At 32.5% G+C, this 25,162-nt stretch overlaps 1 protein-coding gene across 1 annotated transcript in view; it reads right to left on the reverse strand.

Annotated features, from left to right (window-relative positions):
• Nucleotides 1-280: 280 nt before the first annotated feature.
• Nucleotides 281-25,162, reverse strand: part of SCN7A (sodium voltage-gated channel alpha subunit 7) — a 70,873-nt gene continuing 45,991 nt past the window's right edge. The window contains exons 13-25 of the mRNA XM_064484880.1: nt 23,950-24,123; nt 22,149-22,505; nt 18,903-19,340; nt 16,274-16,379; nt 14,547-14,701; nt 12,325-12,498; nt 11,325-11,432; nt 9,638-9,916; nt 8,847-8,900; nt 7,944-8,085; nt 6,396-6,496; nt 5,806-6,076; nt 281-3,138 (exon numbers count right to left, since the gene is read on the reverse strand). Of these exons, the coding sequence (XP_064340950.1) occupies nt 2,072-3,138; nt 5,806-6,076; nt 6,396-6,496; nt 7,944-8,085; nt 8,847-8,900; nt 9,638-9,916; nt 11,325-11,432; nt 12,325-12,498; nt 14,547-14,701; nt 16,274-16,379; nt 18,903-19,340; nt 22,149-22,505; nt 23,950-24,123 (3,426 nt within the window). The 3' untranslated portion in view covers nt 281-2,071. The remainder of the gene's footprint in view (nt 3,139-5,805; nt 6,077-6,395; nt 6,497-7,943; nt 8,086-8,846; nt 8,901-9,637; nt 9,917-11,324; nt 11,433-12,324; nt 12,499-14,546; nt 14,702-16,273; nt 16,380-18,902; nt 19,341-22,148; nt 22,506-23,949; nt 24,124-25,162) is intronic.

The raw sequence follows: 25,162 nt of genomic DNA on the forward strand, positions 1-25,162 counted from the left end.
GCAAACTTAGGATTTTGTTAAGAGGAGTACTTTTTACATTTTTTCAATGTCTAAGGGTCTCTGGTAAGTTTACTAACATGTATTTTACAAAATTAAGTTAATCCAAAGGCAGCACAAATATTTACAGTTTTGAATTTTGAGCCTGAATGAATAAGCTTTAATGTAAGGCTCATTTAAAAAAGTTCTTATACAAAGTTGCCAATATAATTTACCAAAGAAAAAGAACCAAAGCTTAGTGTGATTAACAGGTTGTATTTATTATTTTCTTTAGTATCTAAAAAGTAGACTATATTGTAAGACTTTGCTAAAAATAATTATTTTCATATTTTTGGAAGGTTAGTGGCAAACATGATTTACAATGAAAAGATAAAATTTTCAAACTAAAATCAGTTCATAGTCTTTATGGAATTGACAGAAGCAAGTTAAGATTCAGTTTAAATACCTGACGCAGTTTCCACATGAAAGCATTTCCAAGAAATAGAAAACTGAGATGCTTAGATAAAGCACCAGCTGTCACCATATCACCTAATTAACACTATATCACATGATGGAGAACAGGAGGAAAGAGGAAAGGAACACTTATAGAAAGAAACAGAACCCTGAAATTACATTTGCTTAGGGGATCCCCCAAAGGCATCTTGGTCAGGTTAATACATTTCTGAGCAGCAGAAATAGATTATAATAGTTAAGGCTCAATCAAAATCATGCATTTCATAATAAAATACAATTATTAGTAATACTAAACGTCATACAACATATTTAAAGCTTGTCATTTAAGTCAACAGTATATACATTTTCTTTTCGAATCCTTTAGGACTTTGTAGGCACACTAAAATCAATCTTCATACAAATGAAAGAAATATCAGATCTCAAAGGGCAGGGATGCAAGTGATTGCATTTTTATGATTATGTCAAAAACAACTCTTTGTATGTATCTTATAAAAATAATTTTAATAGTGAAAATTAATGTTTAGGATTTTAAAGTTTTCAAACATAAAACATTTTACAGAGTAATTATGTATGTGATAAGATAAAAACAACAACAAAACCTTGAAAAGGTAAATGAGAAAGTGAAAACTAACTTGCATACACTAATATTATAAAACACCACCGCAAACATACTCACACTTTGATCTCCTAGTTCAGGGTCTGCACAGTTTTAGTGATCATTTTCTTTCTCAAAGTTATTTTAAAAAAAAACATAAAGTACAGTGAAAAAGTACTTCAAAGGGGCCACTGTTTCCCAAAGAGAAATGAGAAAAATTAGCAAATGAAGGCCATAACTGTGGTTCCCTTTATTGTTGCTGATTGTTCTAGGAATCCATTCTATTAGTGAGCTGGAACTTAGCTGGAACTTGGCAAAGAATTGAGAAACCAGGAATCCAAGAACAACAACAAAACAACATTAATTTCCATTAAGAAAAATAAAATAAAACAAAACCCATCAAAAACAAAACCGATGCTCTAATCAATCTTTTTCAAAAGTGGTTTGAATCAGCCCAAGAGTCTCTGTGATTGATCTCAAAGGCACTTTCTAAGAATCGCCTTTCTTCTTCCCTTAATTGGCATTTGTCCAGGCAAGTTATGATTTAATGTTCTGTAGCATTGTACTATTTTTTAAAAACAGCATCCCACATTAAGAGAGTACTTGTTTATTTGTAACTAAGTCCTCTATTAGTGGTAACTTGAATCACATCAAGTTAAAGTAGATATAAAATATATAAGGAAGCTCTTATTGTTACTCATCTCTACCACGACTTTCCCCATCCTCCAGAAGAAGCACACACCATAAAAGCCATATAGAGAAAACAAGCATTGGATTCTCAAATGACAATTTTAACCCAATCTAACTCTGCAGTAATATTAAGGGGTTGTCTTGGTTAGACTGAATAAATAATGGTAAAAGTGAATTGGACAAGGGATCTTGTGAGCACAAACTTATCCTCCATGGGTTGTAAACAACTGATTATTAAGTGATATCTTTACTTCCTCTGATCTTTGCTTTTATTTCTGACTTATACTTTCAACATTTTGAGGATATATAAAGAAGGTGAAAAGGTAGTAAGTGGGATTAGAGCTGGCTTTGAATAGTTGACTTTCCTTCAACTTTGTCAAAATGGGAATCTTCTTTGGCAGCTTGAACTTCACTGTCACCATCTATCATGTGACTGTCTGATGTGTTTTTGTCGTTCTGCCTCAAGCGGTAACTTTTATAAGCTCGCTGAATGATGGTTGCTGAGACTGCCTCTTGTTTTCGTTTCAGAGTGGTTGTAATTGGCTCATATGTGATCTTAAAAGGGTTGGCTAACATAAATCCTGATTCTATTTCTGAAAGAACTTTCTCCATCTTCACATCTTTACCCACAACCCGCTTTGTTAAAGCAAGCAAGATGTCAAGGCAATGAATCCTGTCCCCAACAGCCATGGGAAGATCCATGGCAACGAGCTGGCCCTTGTTCGGTTTTGCCATAAAAAGAGGTGGATCAAGAGCGGCTGCAAAATCTGAAAGCTTGCTAGAGTCTATGTACTGTGTTCTATCAGGATCAAATCTCTTCCAAACCTGAAAGAATTTCCTAAAATCATCTTCACTCAATGTTTTGGCTTTTTTTTTGGAAGCCATATTTAAAAACTCCATGACAACAACAATGTACAGGTTTACAATGATCAGCCATGAAATGAGGATGTAACTGACAAAATAAATAACCCCAACAAAGGGGTTGCCACAGTCTCCTCTAACCTGAGTCCCAGGGTTAATTTTATCAGGATCACAGTCAGACCCTTGACTGTTGAAAATGGCATTGAGCATCCCATCCCAACCAGCAAATATTGTAACTTGGAAAAGACAGAGCATGCTGCTGCCAAAGGTTTCAAAGTTGGACACATCATTAATTCCAGCTTCCTTTTTAACATAGGCAAAGTTGTACATTCCAAAGATGGCATAGACAAACATGATCAGGAAGATGAGAAGACTGATGTTTAACACTGCAGGGAGGCACAGCATCAAAGGAAGCAGCAGATCATGGAACACCTTTGGTCCCTTCTCAGGACGCAGGATGTGGATGATCCGTGAGAGAAGTATCAGCTGCACAAGGGAAGGAGGTACAAGGTAGTATCCCACCATCAGAGGCAGAAATAGTCCTTGGTGTAGGAAAAGAAAGCAGGCAATACATTTAGAGGAATATAAATTGTTTTACATTTCAGTGTTTTCTCTGAATACACTGAATGTTAAGACAATTTTAATTAGTCCTTCCCATATAACATTTAGCATATATTGGAAGTTTGGGTTAAACAAATACTAGTTGTGGCAATGCTCAGAGTGTTTAGCAAAATTTGGAAGAGAATTATTTCTACCATTGTTGTAGTAATATAGATCAAGCACTTCTGAAGTCACAGATGGCATGAATCCATAATACAGGACAGTAGTCATATTTTTTTTCTGATTGTAGTTAGATCAAGAAATATAGTTTAATCCAACATTTATTGGATACCTAATAAAGGTGTCATGAAAATATGCAAAGATGAATGAATAACTTCTGTCCTCAAAGACCTTATAATCTAGAGAGTAGAGGTAGACATTTAAACTAATTATAATACAGGTCAGAAAGATCTAATTGATAAATACAATTTTAAAAACCTCTGGCATTCAGTCATTCACAGATCAGAATTTATTTATTTCATAAATAGTATTTGGGCACTTAGGAGCTTTAAATGTGAATTGAATTAATGAGTCTTTGCCTAGAACTTTTCTTTCTGGCAGTGGTGGAAGGATGAGGGACTATGGAAATGAGATATATAGCTATAAAACAAGGTGAAATTATAATTACCATGAAAACATAAGGGATGCTCTCTGGAAGCACTGGAGAAACTGTGGTTCATTTTTAGTTGAGAAGGTGGAGAAGGAAAATCCCATGAAATTTCTACATGAAGTTTCTGAATCCGCAAGGACCATGCCTCACATTTCTGTTATTTGGTCACTGTCATTGACATCATTCTGTCTGACATTCTATCTTACTATACCCTCCTCTCCGCAGTGCTATAGCAAACCTACTCTGACTCAAATTTTCATTTCTCCTCCATCTTCCGAACTCTTTCCATTATGCAGGAGGTATCCCATTTAACTGTAAACAACTTTTCACTTCCTCATCACTAGATTTTCTTCACTTCCTTTCTTGTCTAAAATCTGACCTTATCTTGAAGACACTATTTCCCCTGCAACACTCTCAAGCACAGACAGATCATTCTTTCCCATTCCACATTTCTCAGAGTAGAAAGGTTGAACAAGCAAGCATCTTTCTTTCCAGTGTGATTTTCAGATACTTTTCCTTCACATCAATTTTATAAAAAAAAAAAAAAAAAGAAATTTTGCCAGTCTGTGGACCACACCATTCACCTACACTGCCCCTGCCACTCCTCAGCTCTAGGACCTACTCACTCCTTCTCTTTCATATTCATTGGAGACGTTAGTACTTGGCTCACTGCTGCCATTTCCATTCTATCACCTACCATCAACAACTCATTAAAAGGCTAATCTTTCAGTCTTTGGCCTTCTTAACTTTAATAATCTCCATCATTTCACTTTAATCATACTCATCTATGGCTGCATTCTGGATCCAGGATACCTGATCACCTGAGATCTCAGATTCAGTTTTCTCTGATTGCAATTTCCTCTTTCCAGACATCTGATTCAGTAATGCTCATTTCAGTCTCTTAGGGTTCTTTCATCCTATTTTCGTCTGTTTTCTTCCTATCAGCCCCTTCCTGTCTTTATGTGCTTTTCTAGCAAGCTTCTTGTCCTTGTCTATCAATAGTTAGTTGCATTGCCTCTACTCCCAGCTAAATGAGTGAGTTTTCTGGAAACACAGCCGGGCAGACACTTTTATCTACACTTTATCTGCACCTTTCATTACTGACTGCCTAGAATAGTGCTTGACAATAAACATTTGAATATTGGCCCTATTCTTGTGGAGCTAACAGTCTAGTATGTGCTTTATGGGAAGCAGACAAAAAAACCCAAACTTTTCTCTGCCTAAGACACTTTTATCCTTGATTCTTTCTTGGCTACCTCCTTATCCAGGAGGTCTTTATTTAGATTCTTCTTCCTCCATGAAGTTTTCTCTGGCCCCCCTTACTGATCAGATGCACCTCACTCCGATGTGCTGCTCGCTGTAGCACCCTGCATTTCTTCCCTTAGCGTAGCCGCAACAGCCCAACACTAAAATGTACTGTTTATTTGTAACCCTCAATAGATTATAAACTATGTGTATACAGAAATTATGCCTACCTTATTTGCTACAGAATTCTTTGCATATAGCATAATATCTATTCACAAAGAGGGTAATCAAATATATTTGTTAAAGAAAAAACTGGGATCTCCAGAGTGAGAGGAAACTTGTGACAAATTCATTAAAGCCTAAAACTCTGGTGAAAATAGTTAACAGTTTTAGAGATTAGAGGAGAGGGAACAATAATGAGTTTGAATGGTTACAACATGCTAACACATAAAGATCCTTCTAGTGTCATCTTAGAAAAATAATGTATGTGATATACTGAAGGGGTAGTCAAGCATTTACCTGGTGGTCTGTGAGGTGAAGTCTATGTGTCAACTTAAGAAGTATTTTTAATGTCTGATACCTGTTAGGCACGTGTACATGTATGAATGCAAAAATATAAGGCACTCCTGTTGGAAATAAAGAGTCCTGACCTGTTTTGCTTATATGAGAGACTATATCTTAGGAGATGTTTACTATAAGAACTTGCCTGAATTAACATTGTTACAAATAAAAATCTGACTAAACAAAATCTTACCTGTGATAGAGAAAACCACCACCATAAAATCAAAAATGTTCCATGCACTGGTGAAATAGTTACAATGGAAAGCGATGAGCTTCAGCACACACTCCCCGGTGTACAGCATAACAAAAACTGAGTGACTCCAGTAGAGAGCAACGTCCATTTTTGGACTCTGTTCATCACTTTGTATCATAATGGTTATTGCTTGGAAACCGGTAAGAACCATAATGATGACATTAAAACCTTGATGTGTTACCAAGTCAAAGATGAATCCTTGGAATTTGTTCTGTGTGTAGAGAAAACATGTGTAATATTCTTATTAACATGGTATTTATACCTACACATTGTCTTTAGATTTACAACTTCCCTCCCAGCATAAACAGGAGAATAAGTTAGGACTAAGTTTTTACCAAACTATAATTATACCATATAGTTCAAAGCAAACAAATGAAAAAATCATCAAAAGCTTTGTCAAGGAACATATTTTTAAATTTTGTCAAAAGCATTTGTTGTTAAGAATTTTTAAAACACATCTTCATTTGCAAGAGAGAATATATAAAGGATACTTTTTCAGAAACTTAAAAAGTATCTAGACATTTCCTTACTCCTGGGCGAGGTATTGGTTTTTGAGAGTCTTCATACATCAGCTTCTTCAGCACACGGTATTGTTTCTTCTGTTTTACTGTTATAAAGATATTTGAACCTCCTTGGTAAAGAAATAAAAGAAAAAGATATTAAAATCGTATTTAATCCAGATTTTACCATACGTGAATATGCATTTTAGAAAGCTTGGCAATTACTGGTTTAATCCTTTAAAAAGGCTTAACTGCAATGGACTAAATCATGCTTAACATGTCTGACTTTCTGCACAAAAATCCACACAAAACACTTATAGAGGATACCCTGGAAATGACTTACATTCGGTTGCCTTTTGATGCACTTTCCTGTGGGTAGTCAACCCTATTTTAATTTTTTAGTTACTGAAGCTTGTCTCTTGCTAGACAGAGACAAAGGAGAAACAGAAGAGGGTATCTAGAAAGGTTACCAAGGAAAGTTGAACTCAAAAGCTAAAGGTAAAGTTGGTTTGCCCTTTTTATAAACAGGAAAAATGAGAATTGGTCAAATATGTGTCTTTATATGTTCGTATGTTGCTTAATTTTCCAAATACTATCAGAAGATACTTTTTCACTATTATTTCAAAAGCACCTTGTGCCTACTTCTTCATAGCACCTTCTAGGGATTATTCGTGTTTGTGTATCTAGTCCTAATTTTGGTATCTTATACAGAATATGCAAAGTGAATAAGAGTGAAAATTAAATGTGTTAATCTAGGAATTAAAAACTGTTAATGCCCAAGTCAGGACTTGGTCACTTAAAATTGATAGGGATCACCAATTTGAAGCCTCCAGAAGCAAATCCTAGGATGTTATCCCATTGGGTTGAAGTCCTTAGGAAACTGAAGCAGCCAATCAAATGTATAGTTGATCACTGATCTCTCTAATCCCATCTGATTTGTGCAGAGGCAGAGTGATTTGTTTCACAAATTCTGAACATGGCTAAACTTTGATGACATGGCTAAAAGGGGAATTTCAAAATTATACTCTTCTTTGATTTATTAAAAGACTTTCCTATACCTAACAGAAAGTAGGTCCCTGTGGCTAAAATAAGTGGATTTATATGACTTTTGAGATGTTTTTTATTAATTCAAGAACTCCTATTTAGGCCATCTAATCAGGATTCATGACTTTCTCTACTTGTAGCAGAAAAAGCTATTCCAACTGACAAAGATGTCTCTGCTGGTTATGACTCTGAAAGTGTTCAGTAAACCAGAAAGTAAAAAAGTGTTTTTTTTTTCTTGAACTTGTTCATATATTTGTGCAAATGCACAATGTTATTTATCAGCATGTCATTATTTACAAGCAAATATATAAAAACATTTGTAATTTTTAACTTTTACATTTGTTTGCATTTATTTGAATACAGAAAACAATGTAAAGATGAACATTTTAGCAATATTCATCAATATGCAGAAACATCAATCATTTTTTTAAAAGTACCAAATAAAAATGACATCATGCAGAATCCAAAAACCAGTTATGTGAATCTGGACGTTTTTTCCCCCTCAGGCACTTGATGAACAAAGAATATTTATACTTATCTTTACTTTATGCTTGTTGAAATTAGCAACAATAGCACCAATCAACATACTCAGAGGAAGAAATAATCCAATGATAATAAAGTCAATAAAGTAACAATACATGTAGATCTTGTCTTCAAAATTAGGCTGCATATCTACCTAAAAGTTCAATTAAAAAACAAGCAACATAAGACAGAGCCTAGAAGATTTTTAAGGCAGTGAAAATACTCTGCATGATATTACAATGAAGGGTATATGTCATTATACATTTGTCCAAACCCACAGAATGGTAAACTGGACTTTGAATAATCACGATGTGATACTGCAGGTTCATTCCTGGTAAAAAAAAATGCAGTATTGTGGTGAGTGATGTTAATAATGGTGAAAGTATGCATGTGTGAGGGCAGGAGTATATGGAAAATCTCTGTACCTTTCTCTCAATTTTGTTGTAAACCTAAAACTGCTCCAGAAATTAAGTCTTTAAAAATAAAAATAAACTAAAAAGTGAGAAAATAAACAAAATATTGATCCTGAATTTTTAAAACATAAGATTTGATTTGGAAAACAATTTATGACAAGAAAATCCAACAATGCTACTTGAGGCAATATTTCCTATTTGTTCTTTGGTGAAGGGATATCATTGCTTTGTTTATTTGAATTTTAGAGTTTACTGCATTGGTTTAGTCATTGTTATGATAATCCTTCAAATATGCCATTTGGTCCTCAACTATCCTATATAATCTTGGAAAGAGTTCATTATTCAAGAAATATTCTATCTGAAATGTATTTAATTTCCATCTAGCATAAGCATTTGCTTTTACCATGTTAATTACTCAATTATTGCTTGTGTCCTGTTCCTGAATTGCAAAAATCACTTTGACTGAACCTTAACAATGGCTCTAGCATTATATCGTACTTACACCAGAAGAATCAACTGCTGAATTCATAATAGTGATCCATCCATTAAATGTTGCCTATAAAAATGGCATGTATTTAATTCTTATGGAAATCTTATGCTTCATGGCAAATAAAAATTAAAACTCAATCTGTTATTAATACAGTAAAACACGTGATTAGTAAGGCTGACCACACTTCAGTTTACTGTGTAATTGAGATCTTTACCATTTTCATTATTACATTTATGTTGTATATTAACAACTAATTAAATCTACTTAGCATAACTGTAGTTAATAACTTGAAATATTTAAGATAGCATAAATAAAAATAGATGGATAAATGGTAAGTAAACATATGCTGCCCAAGTGTCATAGTTACTTGTAATTGCTCTACATGTACTATACTGAGAGGGAGGTAAGACAGAAATGATTCACCTCCTTATATCTGCTAGATGATGGGTGATGGAGTAGCTATTCCTCAAAGCACTAAGTAAAAACAAAATAGTAGTAACCTGAGTTAGATAAAAATTGTGAACTTATTATCTGACCAGTGATGGAGGAAACAGGTTTGACCAGCACCTACCATTTCCACCGGCAGTCATACCTTTACGTCCACTCCTTCTCCCAAAAGGGCAACGGCTATATTTCACTGTTGTCTTTCCAAATAAGCCCAGTAAGTATGTCCCATAATATGTATCTACTAACTAATTATTGCTTCAATAATCTAAAAACAACTTTATTAATCACCTACATTTTGTTATGTTCACTTACAATATGGATGAACGTAAAATTAACAAATTCAAACATGTACTTACTACTTGAAGCAGTGAAAGAAAACTGATTCCAACATTATCAAAGTTCAGTTTTGCATTCACCCATGACATTGATTCATTAAACACAAGGCTTTCGCATTGACTTCTATTCATGACTTCAGATATAGGAAACCTTTCTCCACTTGTTGGGTCAATACATTCGTAGAATGTGCCAGCAAATAAGTGTATTCCTATGATGCTAAAAGCCAGCCAGATCATAAGGCAGACCAGAAACACATTCAATGTGGGTAAAGTTGTTTTTATCAAAGCTCTCACTACCACCTGGCATATAAAAAACAAACATGTAAACTTTAGGTAAGAAATGTGGAAGTATCTTAATTAAATTGGAAATACTTATTAATGTAATATCATGAAATAACAACAAAAAAGCTATCTTTAAATATTTAATAGGCCATATGCTGGTATTTGAATAACCTAAATAACAAATTTCAATTAAACTATGTATTAAAATTTCAGATATTCTCATAATTTTTGCGCTAAAAATTATTAAAAGACAACAGAGCTGATTAGTATAAATACTGGAATAAATAATTATTTCACTGATTTAACACGTTTATCCATTTCCTATATTATGCCACAAATGGGCAAAACAACTGAAGCTGTGTAAATGCATGAGATTATTTAGAAAGCATGTGAGAGTAAAACAGGCCTAGACCTAAATCTTGGGGATTCTAACTTAAGGGAGGATTAGCTTACAAAGGCGACGATAAAGAAGTGGCAGAGGAAAGAAGAGGAAGACCAAGAGATTGCAGATCAATGAAGCCAACGCAAGAGACCGTTTCAAGAAACAATGGGCAGCTGTGCCTCACAAAACCACAGACCTCCTCTCTGAACCACTCTGTCTCTGGTGAGCCACTGCAGAGTGGGAACTTTGGGAAATGAATCCACCACCTTAACTTGAATGGCAGCAATAGTCTCCGTTTCCTCAATTCCCTTTATTCTTTAACTATGACAATCAGAATTTTATTCTTATCACTCCACTAAAGCTGTTACAGCAAATGTGAACCAGTGGCTACCCCCAATAAATATTTTCAATATCTCTTTGCTATCTCTTCATCTTTCTTTTATCTTTTACACTTTTGACTCCCTTTCCCCAACCTCACTTCTTTCTTTTTTCTGATTCACTTTTCTATCATTCTAACCTTTCCTTCCCTCAGCTGTTACTGAATACATAGCCTTTTGCCTGTAATTTCTTAATTATATTCCTTAGTTTTCTGTCCTTGAATTAATATTTTGACTTTTAATTGCTCTTTATTTTGCTTTTAATTACGCTTAACTTTATTTCTAAAACTAAGTCACAGATCCTTTGTTGACTCTTTAGATATTTTAAGAGACCCACTAATGCCTCTGATGAAAAAAAATGCCCTATTAGAAAATATACACAAATGTAAGAATAAAAGCAATAAACATGGTTGAAACAAACTTTTTCAGTAGTAAGAGTACCATATCTTTATTGGTCTTCATATCTTATGAGCAAAATGGCCTCAAATCTTAATAAGCATAATAAACTAATAAACTTTTCTTCTTTATTTTTAATTAGTAGTATATACATTTGCTGTATTAATATTGTTAAACATACAAATGAGAAGACAACAAAGATTGTTAATTCATGGAAGTTTATTAATCCTAAATATAAACCTACAGATTAGATTGGAAACTTTTCTCTTACCTTCATTCTTTCAAATTGAGATAGAACTCTGAGTGCTCGAAGGAATTTAATGGACATAAGTGGTTTTAGTTCTTCCCGAGATTTGCCTATTAAACTAAGACAAAACACCTGGATATATTGAAAAAAAAGTGAATAGGATTTAATTTTAACTTTAATCAAAACGGTATGTAAAGTGAACTTTTATTACAGAAAAGATACACAAAGTCTACCAAGAAATTTGCAAAATATTTTAATATGTATTTCAATATATCTTAATGATGACTTACAGAAAGGCATAAGAAAACCATTTTGTGTAAAAATCACTTTAAAAAGATAAAACAAAATTCTTTTCTGGTAACAGAAATATATGTTATTGAGATAAACAAAAATTTGTATAGTTGATATTCTTTATCATCAAGGATTAACATTTATATGCATTTTTTATTTTGAAATTAGATTAAGAATCTCTGAGTGAGGGGTGTTTATTGGAGGATTTCAAGAAAAGTGAGTTGAGCTGACTTCTGTTTTACAATGGTGCGATGTATGTGGTTGCTATGTGGAAAAGAGAATGAAGGTGTGCACTGGTGGAAATAGGGGTCTCAGTTTGTAATCTATTGCAGTGAACCAACTGAGAAGTTCTGGTTGCTGGGATCAGTGTGGTACTGGTGAAGATTATGGTAAGTAGTCTAATTTTGGATGTATGATTTAAAGGTAGAGCCAACAGAATTTAAATATTTTAGAATGCTAATATTTCAAGATACTGTGCAATAAAACTATTCTGTTAATAGGTTCATAAGTAACAATTAGAGTAATCCAGGAGTTAAGTGCTTAACTATTAAAATTTTAGAATTAAAGGGATGGATGTTAAACATTACATATGAAAAAATATGAAATGTTGGTAACTGAAAATGTATAGACAGAGGGAAAAAAAGATACAAGTAAACAGAAAAGTAAGTCAGAGTAGAAGTAAAGAGAAATAGTAAATCAAATAGCCCTTAAAATTTTTCTTGAAAATACGTACAATAACCACCAGGAAGTCTAGTTTGTACCAGCCATTAGTGAAATAGGCTTTAAGACCATATGCCATCCACTTTAGAAGCATTTCGAGAATAAAGATGTAAGTGAAGATCATGTCAGCATATTCTAATAAGATTTTAATAGTCTTTCTTTGATCAATATATATATCTTCAAAAGCCTGTGGGTACAAAATTTAAAGATTAGTGTACATGTAAGTTCTAAAAACTCTTTTGGCATAGAGGGGGAATGAAAACCCATCTCTAGATAGTGAACATTGTCATAGATTGTAGTCTCAAAGACTCATTGACTGGGTTTGGATTTACTAACATAATCTATATCCATTTTCTGATGCCATGCCTATAGCAGACATCATTAATTGATTTAAGAAGCTCTTCTTGTAGAGACTGGACTTGGCCTCACAATTGTTCTAAATAATAATCCAAAAGTCAGTTAATAAAACTGAAGAGATGGAACATTTAATCACATCTGATGTGGTTCTCATACCTAATTCCACATCTCACAGATATATGTCACTTGCTAATAGAGGAGCAGAGATTAAAAAAAAAAAAACCCAAAACAAAAAACCAAAAAACCCAACACCTGTGTTTTCAGAAATCATGTAATTTCATGAATTACATGAAAAAGTCACAAAGTTTGTCAGATAAACCAGTGGAAACACATGAATATGATATAAAACTATGTTCCTCCAAAGTTTTACAGTTTTAATAGGTTAACTTCAATTTCACTGTGGGAAGCAAACTCTGATAATGTTATTCAAAGCAATTTCATAGTATTTTTAGCACTGAAAAAAGGCAATAAAGTACCAATAACCTCAGACTTGTTTCAAAGGGCATCTGAGCTCAAAAAAGTAAACAAGGATGAAAATAATCTTATGTAAAAAATGGTGTTTCTTAAAAGCCTACTATTAAATAAAAGTAAATATAGGATAACAATAGTTACTGACCTAATTGAACCAATTATGGAGTAAAAGTGTCTGTATAGGAAGATTATAAATACCATCTAAAGTTATTTTCAAGTACTTTATTTTATTACATGTATTTACATACCGAATAGTTCCATAATGCAAAATAACATAAAAAGATATACAGAAGCCTCCACTTCAATTAAAACATTAAAAAAAATAGTCAAAACCAATCTGTGGCAGTTGAAGTCCACAAACTTGCTACCCATATGGAATGGGGAAGTAACTGTGAAGGGTCAGAGATGATTCTGGAATTCTGGTAGTGTTCTATTTCTTAAGCAAAGTGACAGTTACTTAAGTGCATTCACTGGTGAAAGTCCTTTATGCTATACACTTATGATTTGCATGGTTTTCAGTACGTGTGGTAAATGTTAATATAAAGTTTACTAAAAAATACATGCAGTATAAAGTCTGGTTCCCAACCATGACTCCATCATCTCTGTTCTATACATCTCACAATTAACTATTTTTTGTGTATCATTCTCAGATCTTCTTTAATTAAACACAAGCAAATATCAATACACATTCTATTTTTATTCCTTTCCTCCATAAAATGTAGAATTCTGTACATTTTACCCTAGATCTTTCTTTTTTTCACTTATCACCAAATCTTGGAGAATTGCATTATCAGCATGCAGACAGCTGTCATATTTTACAGAAAGCTGCACAGTATACTATTGGATGATTGTACCATAGTATATTTAAAGTCACCTAATATGGATTAATTTTGCTTTTCAATCTTTTGCTATTACAAAAAATTCTTCAGTGCATAGCCTTGTAAATACATTTAATACATGTTTAGATTTTAGGATAAATTCCCCAAATTAAGATTATTGGGTCAATGGGTAAATATATTTGTAGTTCACAGGTCCTTAAAAGTATATGCAATATTTTTCTTTCCTTATGGAACAGATATCAAGGTACTAGCACAATATGTGCATATTATTAAACTATTTCATATATGACATTTTATTAAAATAAGAAGAATTGGGTATTTGTTAACATTCTGCTTTCCTGTTGTCATTAATATATTTTGAAATTGTATTATTTATTTAATATTGATTGAGGCATAAACAGATTCTCTAAGAAGCTGTAATGTATCTTCCAAAATTAAAATCATAGAATATGAAATGTGGTGTTATAATAAGTATTCTGGGGAAAAGTAATTTGACATGGTGACTTCATGAATAAACAGACTTAAATGCATTTTTTTCCCCATAAGAATCTCACATAGTCTCACTTACCAGAGCACCCGTGCTGAGTAGAGTGACAAGGCCAATGAAACCCTTAAAACAATTGTTTTCTACTATTTTGCAGCAAGTTTTCCTTATGTTCTGCCAGATTTTTCCTTTCTTGGATTCTCTACTGATTTGAGCAGATGAAGATCTTCGTCCATAACCTGCCAAGAATGAAACTATTCATATAAGAACAAAAATACAGAAAATGCATGAAAAAATAAACATCTCAAATGTTATAGTATTTGTTTACAAAATTTAATATAGGTGGTCTCTGACATAAAAACATTTGATTTTTACCCCAACTGTAGTGACCACTGCAATCATTGAGGAAACAAAGAAAAACTTAACTTGTGAGTTTGGTAATAGTGAGAGGAAAGAAACTGTGAAAGGCAGAGATGACTTAGAATATCCTCTTACCCTCCTGGACAGAGTCTGAGAATAGAACTTACCCCCACGCTTACCTCCACCTCCACTTACAAAACACACATAACACACACAACACACACCCCATCTTCTGAATATTACTTTTGTATAATGCCTGAAAACTCATCCTCTGAAGATCCACATGGCATAACAAGCATTTCCATTTAAATATACAAATATTTATCACATGTTAAGATACATAATATCAGTAAAGTCAATTAAATTAAGCCCAGTTCTTAGGTGGCATGGGAACAGAAATTTTGATTGAGACTATTTAAGGAGCTAGCCTGGATTCCGAAGTACTTTGTGGGTAGAGGACATGTGAATGAGGTTGAATTCTACCTTCTAGTCAAGAGAGTTAGCATAAGGAAAACCTGAAGCTTGAGAAGGGAATGATTAATAGGTAAGAACATGAAGAACAGAGGATGGGTGGAGTTTAAAGTCAACACATTTTAGAATTTACCGTAGAGTCAATTTATACATCTTTGGTCAGAAAAATATAGGAAATGTTTCCTTCTTGGTCTTAGATGATACATCTCCTAGACTTCAAGCTACTGAGAGCAGATTCTTATTTTGAATATAGGAATTTGGACATTCAGCAGTTACCATTTTGATGATTTCCAGTGATTTAAAATATTCTGAACCTATAGTTATTTGTTAATCTTGTTAGGAAACTAATTTGAATTAGTTTGAATTAAGTCATTGAGAGGTGCATGCTATGTATCTAGTGAGTCAGTCAACTGATTGAAGCCTTATATATATGTCTTAATATACATGTGGAATATAGAAGCACATGACTATTGCATGATTTATTTTCCTGTGAAAGTTATAGGATGTTTTCATATGAGTATTTTAAATATTGACCCTATTCCATGGGTTATAAAAACATACACACACACACACACACACTAATTTAATCTTTTTAATAATCTCATGAAGTTAAGTCTTATTAATGTCCGCATTTTACATATTAGGAAGTGAGTCAGAGAGAGGAAAAGTAAAAGCTAGTCAATGGTGGACTGAGATTTGAACTCAGGCTGTCTGATTTCAGAACCAATGATCTTAATTACTGCATTAGGTACCCTAGGAAGTAGGACTTTTCTCTCTTTTCCAAATACTTACTTTTTCCTTGATACTTACTATAAATTTCTATTGGGATTCACATGGGTATATGCACATGTGCATTTGCATATTCCTTAGTCAAATTAATACACTTTTAAAAATTAAAACTGTATTTAATAGTATTTTTTAAGTTAGGAGAAATTTAGTCTAATTTCAATAGTGATCAAAGGAACTTATTTTTTTCTTACCATTTTTAAGATGCTTTGGCTTTTCATGTTCATAAACCATTTCTTCCTCTTCAGAGATAGCAATATCAACTGTACTACATTCAGATGAGCTAGATTGCTTTACCTTCTGAAAAGTAAAGTCCCACCAAAAACGTTGTGATTAAAGTTTCACTTACTCACTGTAGTCAAAGTTTATTTCATTTTCAAAAAAAGGAACATTATGTACAGAAAGACTTCTGTCAAGTGCAAAAGATTTTAGGCCAATTTCCTGACTGATACTAAAATGCATATGTATCTCTGGGAGTTGAAGTTTTAAAAAAATAATTTTAAAATTTAACTGAAGCAAAAATAATTTTTACATTAAAATTAACATTTAGTTAATAACACTGTTCTCCTAAAAGATGTATAGGCTATCTCTAATTTCTAAAAGGAAAGATCTAGTTAGAGTATATAAAATAGGAAATTATGAATATTTTGTTCTACCACTTCACTTTTTGCACAATAGTGTCAGGAAATAAAATTAGGAAGTTTTGTTTGCTTTAGACTAGATATAGTCAATTGTAAGATATTATAGTGCTCAATTAAAAAAATAAAATATCTAGCAGGATATTACTCTTAAATAAACAAATCTTTTAAAAATGATTTCATTTCCCTTTGTATTCTCTTTATTCTTGATGAAATAAGGGTATAACAATGCACTGATTTGGGAGTAGACAATAAATAAATGAATATTATATAATGTTTAGGCATTCAATAACTAAAATTATACAATTTATATTTAAATGCTTTATTAGAGTTTTAAAAATCTACCACATAAACTATTTAATGTGATTTTCCCCAAACCCTATGCGTAGTTATCATTCTAAATTTATAAATAAATCAATTAAGATTAAAATTATAAATCACTTTGGTAGAAGATTACTTAATGGCATCAGAAAGTAACCATGGTTACTTGCTACATTATGAAAAAATAAGTTACAAAATCTGATGTAAAGTTTGATGCTACTTTTATAACATTTATATAGTTATATATTTGAAATAAAAGATGAAGGTTTAAATACCAGAGAAATAAGAGTATGTATCTCTGAATTATCAGATCACGTGTGATTTTTATATTTTATTCTTTTGCTTTTGGTAGATCAACATCTTAAGTACTCAGGCCTACATAATCTGAAAAGTGTCTGACTAAATAAATATATAACAAAATATATAAATGAATAAATCTTCTGTAAGTAGTTAACCAATCAACAGGACCAAATAACTATGCATTTAAATGACAACTTCTGAGACGTCGACATTTACAGTTACGTTAAGTTCCATCTTTCCTGTAGACTTTCATATCTCAGACTTTCTAATGAGATTGGCAAGAAGTTTCCCAGAACATTTACACATGATGTAGCAATTTGACCCAGAAATGGATGGTAGTACATGTCTTATGTTGTTATTGTAATTTAAATAAAATAAGCTAGCATTCTATAAATGTTCATAAATGTTTGTTTTAAGTGAAGATATAGAAGTGTGCTGAAGAAAAGTTTTTTCATTTTCTAACAATGGTATTAATTAAAGGAAAATGAACCTAAGAATACCGGGTGTGCTAAGAAGTGAGAATGTTTCTTTAAAACAAACATGCCTTCATGAGAAACTGAAAGGACTTTGAATAATTGAAACTTAATTCCTGTTAGAAGGCCAATTTGATAAGTTACTGCAGAGAGAAGATGCCAAGCCAGAAGAGGTCTGGGAGACAAGATGATCCCAGAGACTTTGGGGACTTGGAAAGAGACATTTTCTGCCCCTCGCCATGCCTGTGGATGATCTAAAATGACTCCCTAGTGAGGTTCTAATGCAAGAGGCTCACAGTGCAGATGTGATCTCTATAGATGTAGCTTTATATTAGAAAACATCTCTTTCTAAGACATTATGCTTCTTGCAAATGAAGATAGTAAGTGTCCAATAGGGCATACATTTTAGAAGCTAAGTCAACAGCAGTATCTGCCGTTCTTTGAATGTGACCCTTTCCTTTTTTTTTTTTTTTTTTTTTTTTTTTTTTGGCCAGGGGTTTATAAAGTTACAAAATGTTCACAATTCAAACAGGTGTTTTTCCTTTGTTCTTAGTTCAACTCAGTTATATATGTTATATGTTGCAGAAACGAACTGATAAGAATCTTAAAATTTTAGCAAGCGAAAAAGTATCTTGGCAATCTTCTAGTCCAATCTTACATTTTAAAGATGATAAAGCCAAGGAGAGTTTAGTGATTTCTCCAATAATATACATCGATTTTAAAAACTTAGTTTTCTTCAATATGCTTTTAATCACCCCACACTGCTTGCTTACTGATAGAATAATTAAATTATCTAATGTTTACTAAGTGCATACTGTATATCAGGCATTATTCTATACACTATTAAGCTATTTTTCTTAATCCTTCTATCCTCCCTGAGAAATAGATACACTTTTACCCTCATTTATAGACAAGGAAACTGAAGCTTAGAAAGTTTGAGAAACTTGATCAGGAGCATAAAATCAGAAGCAAGGAGCGCTATAGCTAGGATTGAATGGGCAATCTAACTCTGGAACATCCCCACTGATTTGCTTCCGTATCAACAATGCCTTCAATCAACAATGAGCAATCATGATACTGAAACAACTTACCTCTTTGCTGCTTCCATCACCTGACTTGCTCTGAATCTCCTTATTGTCCGGATTTTCTATATCAGATTCCTCTGAAGCAATCGGTACTGTTTCTGAGACACTCGGACTAGGGATAAGTGATTGACTCTCATTTTCAGTCACTGTGTTTTTCTTTGTGCCATTGCTTTTTTCTTTATCTTTGAGGAAATCTTGGGTGTTGCTCAGTTCAGAAAGAGTATGGTCAGAAATGTTCTCTTTAATATATATATCACTGATGTTGTCCATTGTTTCCTCTAGAACATTTTGTTTTTTGCATAATATTTTAGAAAGCACATAATTTATTCCTTTTTTAATCCTTGCTATTGCATGCTGGAGATTTTTTGCTTCATTATTCTCTTCCATTGTTGCAGCCTTATATGAACTAAATGAGCTGACCAATGCCAGAAACAGGTAAAGTATCTGAATGAGGAAGTAAACGAGGTTAAATGTTATCTCATTTTTTTGGTTTCTTTCGGAACTACAACAACAAAAATCTATCTTTTTAAAAAGCTGACCTGAGATTTGAAAATAGCATACAAACTACAATGGTGTTTAGGCTCTTCAGTTCTTACTCATCTACAGTGGGTCAGGTGCTGTGCCAAGGGTTTGTATAACCAGAACTCATCGTAAGGTCATAACATTCTATGAAATATCATTTGTTTCTCTTTTACAGATGTGAAGGACAAAGCTTAAGGATGCCTAGTATCAAAGGTCACACAGGTTGAACTCAAGTCTGCCATTCCAAAGTTTGTTTTCTTTCACTAAGCCAGGTGAGAAAATGAATTGCTATTCCAGGTGGCTGACTTCTCTTCAGCCCTAACCCAGGAAGATGTGTAATGACATCCGCATTGGTTCTGCAAACCACTAAGGACTCTCACGGGGAGAAAGCTATCCCTGGTTCTGAAGCCCACATTTAATTCTCCTTGTGACATGTAAGCATAGGAATTGGGTAGGTTAGTTGATTCTCTGTGGTATTTCATTTAGTCAAATAAGAAAGAGATGAGTGATGGAAGAATTATTCCTAATGTTTGCAAGCTATTCTGAACTCAAGAATAGTGTGTATTTTGACCTTTGCTGTCACTGAGAAATATGATTAAGGCATGTTCAGTTTCCAGAGAATCAGATTTCTATTTTGTTTGTGATTGTAGAGTGCAGATTATAATTTTGGCATTTAGTGTTTCAGATTTATACTGATTATTCTCTTGGACTTAAAGTAATAATTTGAGTCTTTTGCAGTTTTATCTCCTCTCTTCAGATACTTGAGCTTTTGAAGATTTAATTTACTTTATGCATTACATATTATTTTTAAAGGGAAAAATTCAAATGGTATATACATTATGTGTAAGAATATGTATATAATTTGCATAATATTTTGCTGTCTGTATTTCTGATTTCTTCACATATTAAGATTTGCTCTTTAAAACAGTTATACTGATAATTTACATGTACATAAAATAATTAAGTATATGAAGATCTGCAACATGCATTTGTTAAAATTTCTTTCAGAATTTTGGAACTATGTGAAGAGATGAATTCTCAATTTATTAGAATTCTCTAATAAATTGCTGTGTTTCTCATGTACATAGACACCTAAAATAAAATGAAGTACCTATCAATTCATGTTCAGTTCTAATGGATTATTTTTGCTTCTCAATACCTAGATATTTATATATCTTAGGAACAGAAAGAACCCAAATAAGACTCACTCATGGAAAAATCAAAACACTTTTGCTCCCTACATGCTCCCTACAGATATATACATGCATACAAACATATACAGTGAAAAAAATTTTAAGTTTGAAAATTAAAAAACTAAAAAATTGAAAATGAAGATTCAAAAGACTTTGGAATCGTGTTTTAAAAAAGACTTTATAATACTATAAAATGCTACTGTTTTGTTATAAGCATGCTCTGAATTAAAAATAGCCTAGTCTCTTAAAAGATTAATAGGAAGAGTCATGATCCCTTCCTTGAGGGACCTTTCAGTTTAATAAGGAATATAGACAGGTACATTAACAATTAGACATAATGCCAATGTGATGTGCATGACAGGGGTATGCCCAGGGTAAACAGAAGCAATGAGGAAATAAACTGATACAATGGAGTCTAACCTGTGATTTTTTTAGTCTTTTGGGATATGTACTTCTTTGTTTTGTTTTGTTTTGTACTTTGTTCTATTTCTGCTGCCTTTTTTTTTGAAAATTGAAGTACAGTCAATTACAATGTGTCAGTCTCTGGTGTACAGCACAATGTCCCAGTCATGCATATACATCTATATATTTGTTTTGGGAGATGTACTTGATCTCTATGACTTATAAGTAAAAAAGTAAATATTGAGTCTTTTTTTTTCCTATTAGAATCTTTTCTTATAAGCTATTTCCTTTTCTCAGAAGTCAAAGGTACTTCAATTCATGTAACACCACTTCAATTACTAGAAATTTAAAAGTTAAAGTGTTCCCTCTTAGTTAATGCACAATACTTTTATAGATCAGTAGTTTTCAAACTTTGCTGCACAATTTAATCAAATAAGGATTTTTAAAAAAATCTGATGACAAGGGTATGTTCACCTACTGATAAAATCAGAGTCTCTGGGAATGAATCCAAATTATTAGCACATCTTTATTAATTCCCCAGGTAATTCCAGTCAAATCTGACAAGTGCTACATTTAAGTGCTTCTTAAAATTTAATGTGCATACAAATCACCTGGGAATATTGTTAAAATGTAGATGCTGCTTCCATAGGTATGTGATGGGGTCTGAGAGTCTGCATTGGTAACTATCTCCTACATAATGCCAGTGCTACTTAGAGTAGCAGGTTGTACACCAGTGCTATCTAATGGAAATATGATGCACATCACACATGCAATTTTACAGTAGTCACATTCAAAGTGTAAACAAAAATTGGTGAAATTAATTTTACTAATACGTTTTATTTAACTAAATGTATCAAAATATTATAATTAAAATGAATTCAATATAAAAATTATTAATGAAATAATTTACATTCTTCTTTGGGGTAAGACTTCAAATTCAGTGTATTTTACACTTATAACACATCTCAAAGTGGACCACTCATATTTTAACTGATCAATGGCCACTTGTGGCTAGAGGCCACCATACCAGACAGCACACTTATAGACTGCTAGCTCCCTTCAGTCCTCATCATGAAAATACCAGACTCCAATACATCAGTTTTTCAAGGAAAATGTAAAAGCATGGATTACTTACCAATAAGTTTCCAATTAAAATCACCATCATGTAAAAAGGAATACAACTGAATTGGCTTGCTACCTTAAAGCAATCCCATAAAGTCTCTATCCACTCTCCACAGAGAATCCGGAACACATTCAGGAAGGAGTGGAAGAAATCATGCATGTGCCAGCGCGGGAGTTGACAACCTTCGTCTATGTTGCAGACACATTCTTTGTAATTGGAACCAAATAGCTTCAGGCCAACCACAGCAGAAAAGAATGTGAATGTGAACAACAGCAGGACTAAGTCTTTCAAGGCCACCAACGAGTTACTAAGAGTCAGCATCAGAATACTAAATGTTGGCCAATATTTCCCCAACTTGAAAATTCGCAACTAATAAAGCAATGTAAGAACAATGAGAATGAGGAAAAACAACAAAAAATCTGGTCACTATTCATTACGATGTACATTTAAAATTTTTATCAGCATCATACACATACCCATATGTAGTCTTTAATGTAATGTTCAGTTTTGAGTATTATTAATATTAACCACTGAAAATTTATTTTATGTACAGTTCTTAATACATATTCTGTATTTTTTTCACTAAATCATGTATATGATCTTCTGTCGATCTGTCAATTCCCATTCAATATTATGCTGTTGTAATTACTCTAGTTTTATGTTTTAATATCTGGTAAAGCAAGTTTCCATTCTTTGTTTTGTTTTTTGCAATATATTGAATATTTTCGTACATTTTGACATATAAGTGATATTGGAAAAGTCTTTAGGTTCCATTGAATTCCATTGACAATTCTATTGTGTATTTACATTTAAAAATAACATATCAAAGACTAAACACTACATTCTAAGTTTAGCTTGAATATTTCACTTCTTTTCACTAGATTTTAAAATTTCTATTTATATGGCACAAAATCACCTTAATATTTGGGTCATCTAAAATCTGAATATTATTTTTATATGTGCTATAACTTTGCCAACTTTTTCTGGTATATAGTTGGCTTTCTGGACTGAAGGATAGAACTTAACATTTATCCATTTAAAACTTAATCATCTTAGATCCAGTCTTTCAGATATTTTGATACTATCTTTTGTCACATCGTCTATATTTCCCAGTCTCATTTCACCCATAAATTTGATAAATACATGTTTTATATACTTCTCTTACTTGTTAGAAAAGTTTATAGATAAGAACTTAAGATACAGTTTTGAAGAATTATTTGGATAAGATCAAATCTACTTAATTGTTCTTTATTCCTGATACATTCCTTCAACTTATTACCAGAATAAGACAATTTTTTTTATCAAATGCTCAACATTTCCATAAATATCATTCTAATAACATTGTTTCTTTGCCTATTTTGTTATGCTTTTACCAGCACCTATATTGTAGGCATATAGTGATTTCAACTTAATTTTCATAATAACGCTCTGTTGGCTTGACTATTGTTCTTTTCAAAGTTTCCCACCCTACATTTAGAAATACTCACCTGAATCTAGTTCTATAGTTACACATTGGCATTCAGCTTCTGGGACTCTTTATTATTCTGCTTCTCAAAACTGACCCAGGCCCATTTTCTAGAAATATCTTCCAAATTTGCTGCATATCTGGCTTATTTCCTTTAATGCCTGGTCCAAATAACAGCATTGGAGACTGCTTACTCTTTCCTGGGTTACTTTCTAAGCTTGTTATATATGATTTAATTCATTTAATACTCCCAATATACCAACAGGATAAGTATTCTTCTCGTTTTGTGTATAAGAAAACTGAGATAACTTTTCATAAAATAAAATTTAGGTCTTGGATTCTACTTACCACCCTGAATGATCGAAAAACAGCCAATCCATGAAAACTTGTTACATAAAATTCTGCCAAACCATGGAACACAATTAGGCTATCATAAATGTTCCAGCCTACTTGGAAATACCCATATGGATGCATGGCAATTATTTTAAAAATCATTTCTGTTGTGAAAATTCCAATAAACACCTAATAAGAAACAAAATGCAGGAATGAGAGTATGATTCCAATAGCTTTATCAGAACCCTCATACACAGACAATGTAATTTTTCACTGATACATTCTTCATATTTCCTCTGTAAAGATCTGGTTAGTTTTGAAATCTATTACAAGGACAGACTCATACATTTTGCTGAACAATCTAATTCCAAACACTATATAGAATCTTCAATTACTTTAATAAAAGCAATCCTGGAAGAACACAAAAGAATATTTCTGAGTGAAAATATTTCCATTTTGAATAGTTCCTTTTGGGATATGGGGCACATATTAAGAAATTTAATGTTTTAAATTTGAAAGAATTTTTTTAAGTATATATGATCCAGAAAAAAGTAAACCTATAGAAACTGTCATTTGAAAACTATACTGGCAGAAATAAATAAATTACTGTTTTGGTGTCAAGTAAATGTATAGTTCAAAATGGGAGTAGTTGGCTGTTTGTATTAATATCAAGCAACTAAATAATAAAAGCAAATTAAATTAAACAATATATATTTGTTGGAATATGACTTGTTTTTAAAATCACAGAAATCTTTGTATTTTTATTGAAATATAGTTGATTTACAATGTTGTATTAGTTTCAAGTGTAGAGCAGAGTGATTCAGTTATATATTCTTTTTCAGATTCTTTTCCATTATAGGGTATTACAAGATATTGAATATAATTCCCTGTGTTATACAGTAGATCAGTGTTGCTTATCTATTTTATATATAGTAGTATGTATCTGTTAATTCCAAACTCCTAATTTAGCCCTCCCCAACCTATTTCCCCTTTGGTAACCATAAGTTAGTTTTCTATGTCTGTGAATCTATTTCTGTTTGTGAATAAGTTCATTTGTATCAATTTTTTAGATTCCACATATTAGTGATATCAAGATATTTGTCTTTCTCTGACTGACTTACTTAGTATGATAACCTCTAGGTCCATCCAGGTAGCTGCAAATGGCATTATTTCATTCTTTTTTATGGCTGAGTAATATTCCATTGCACATATACCACATCTCCTTTAT

Source organism: Camelus dromedarius, chromosome 4, assembly GCF_036321535.1.
Source record: "Camelus dromedarius isolate mCamDro1 chromosome 4, mCamDro1.pat, whole genome shotgun sequence".
Taxonomy (NCBI): Eukaryota; Metazoa; Chordata; class Mammalia; order Artiodactyla; family Camelidae; genus Camelus; species Camelus dromedarius.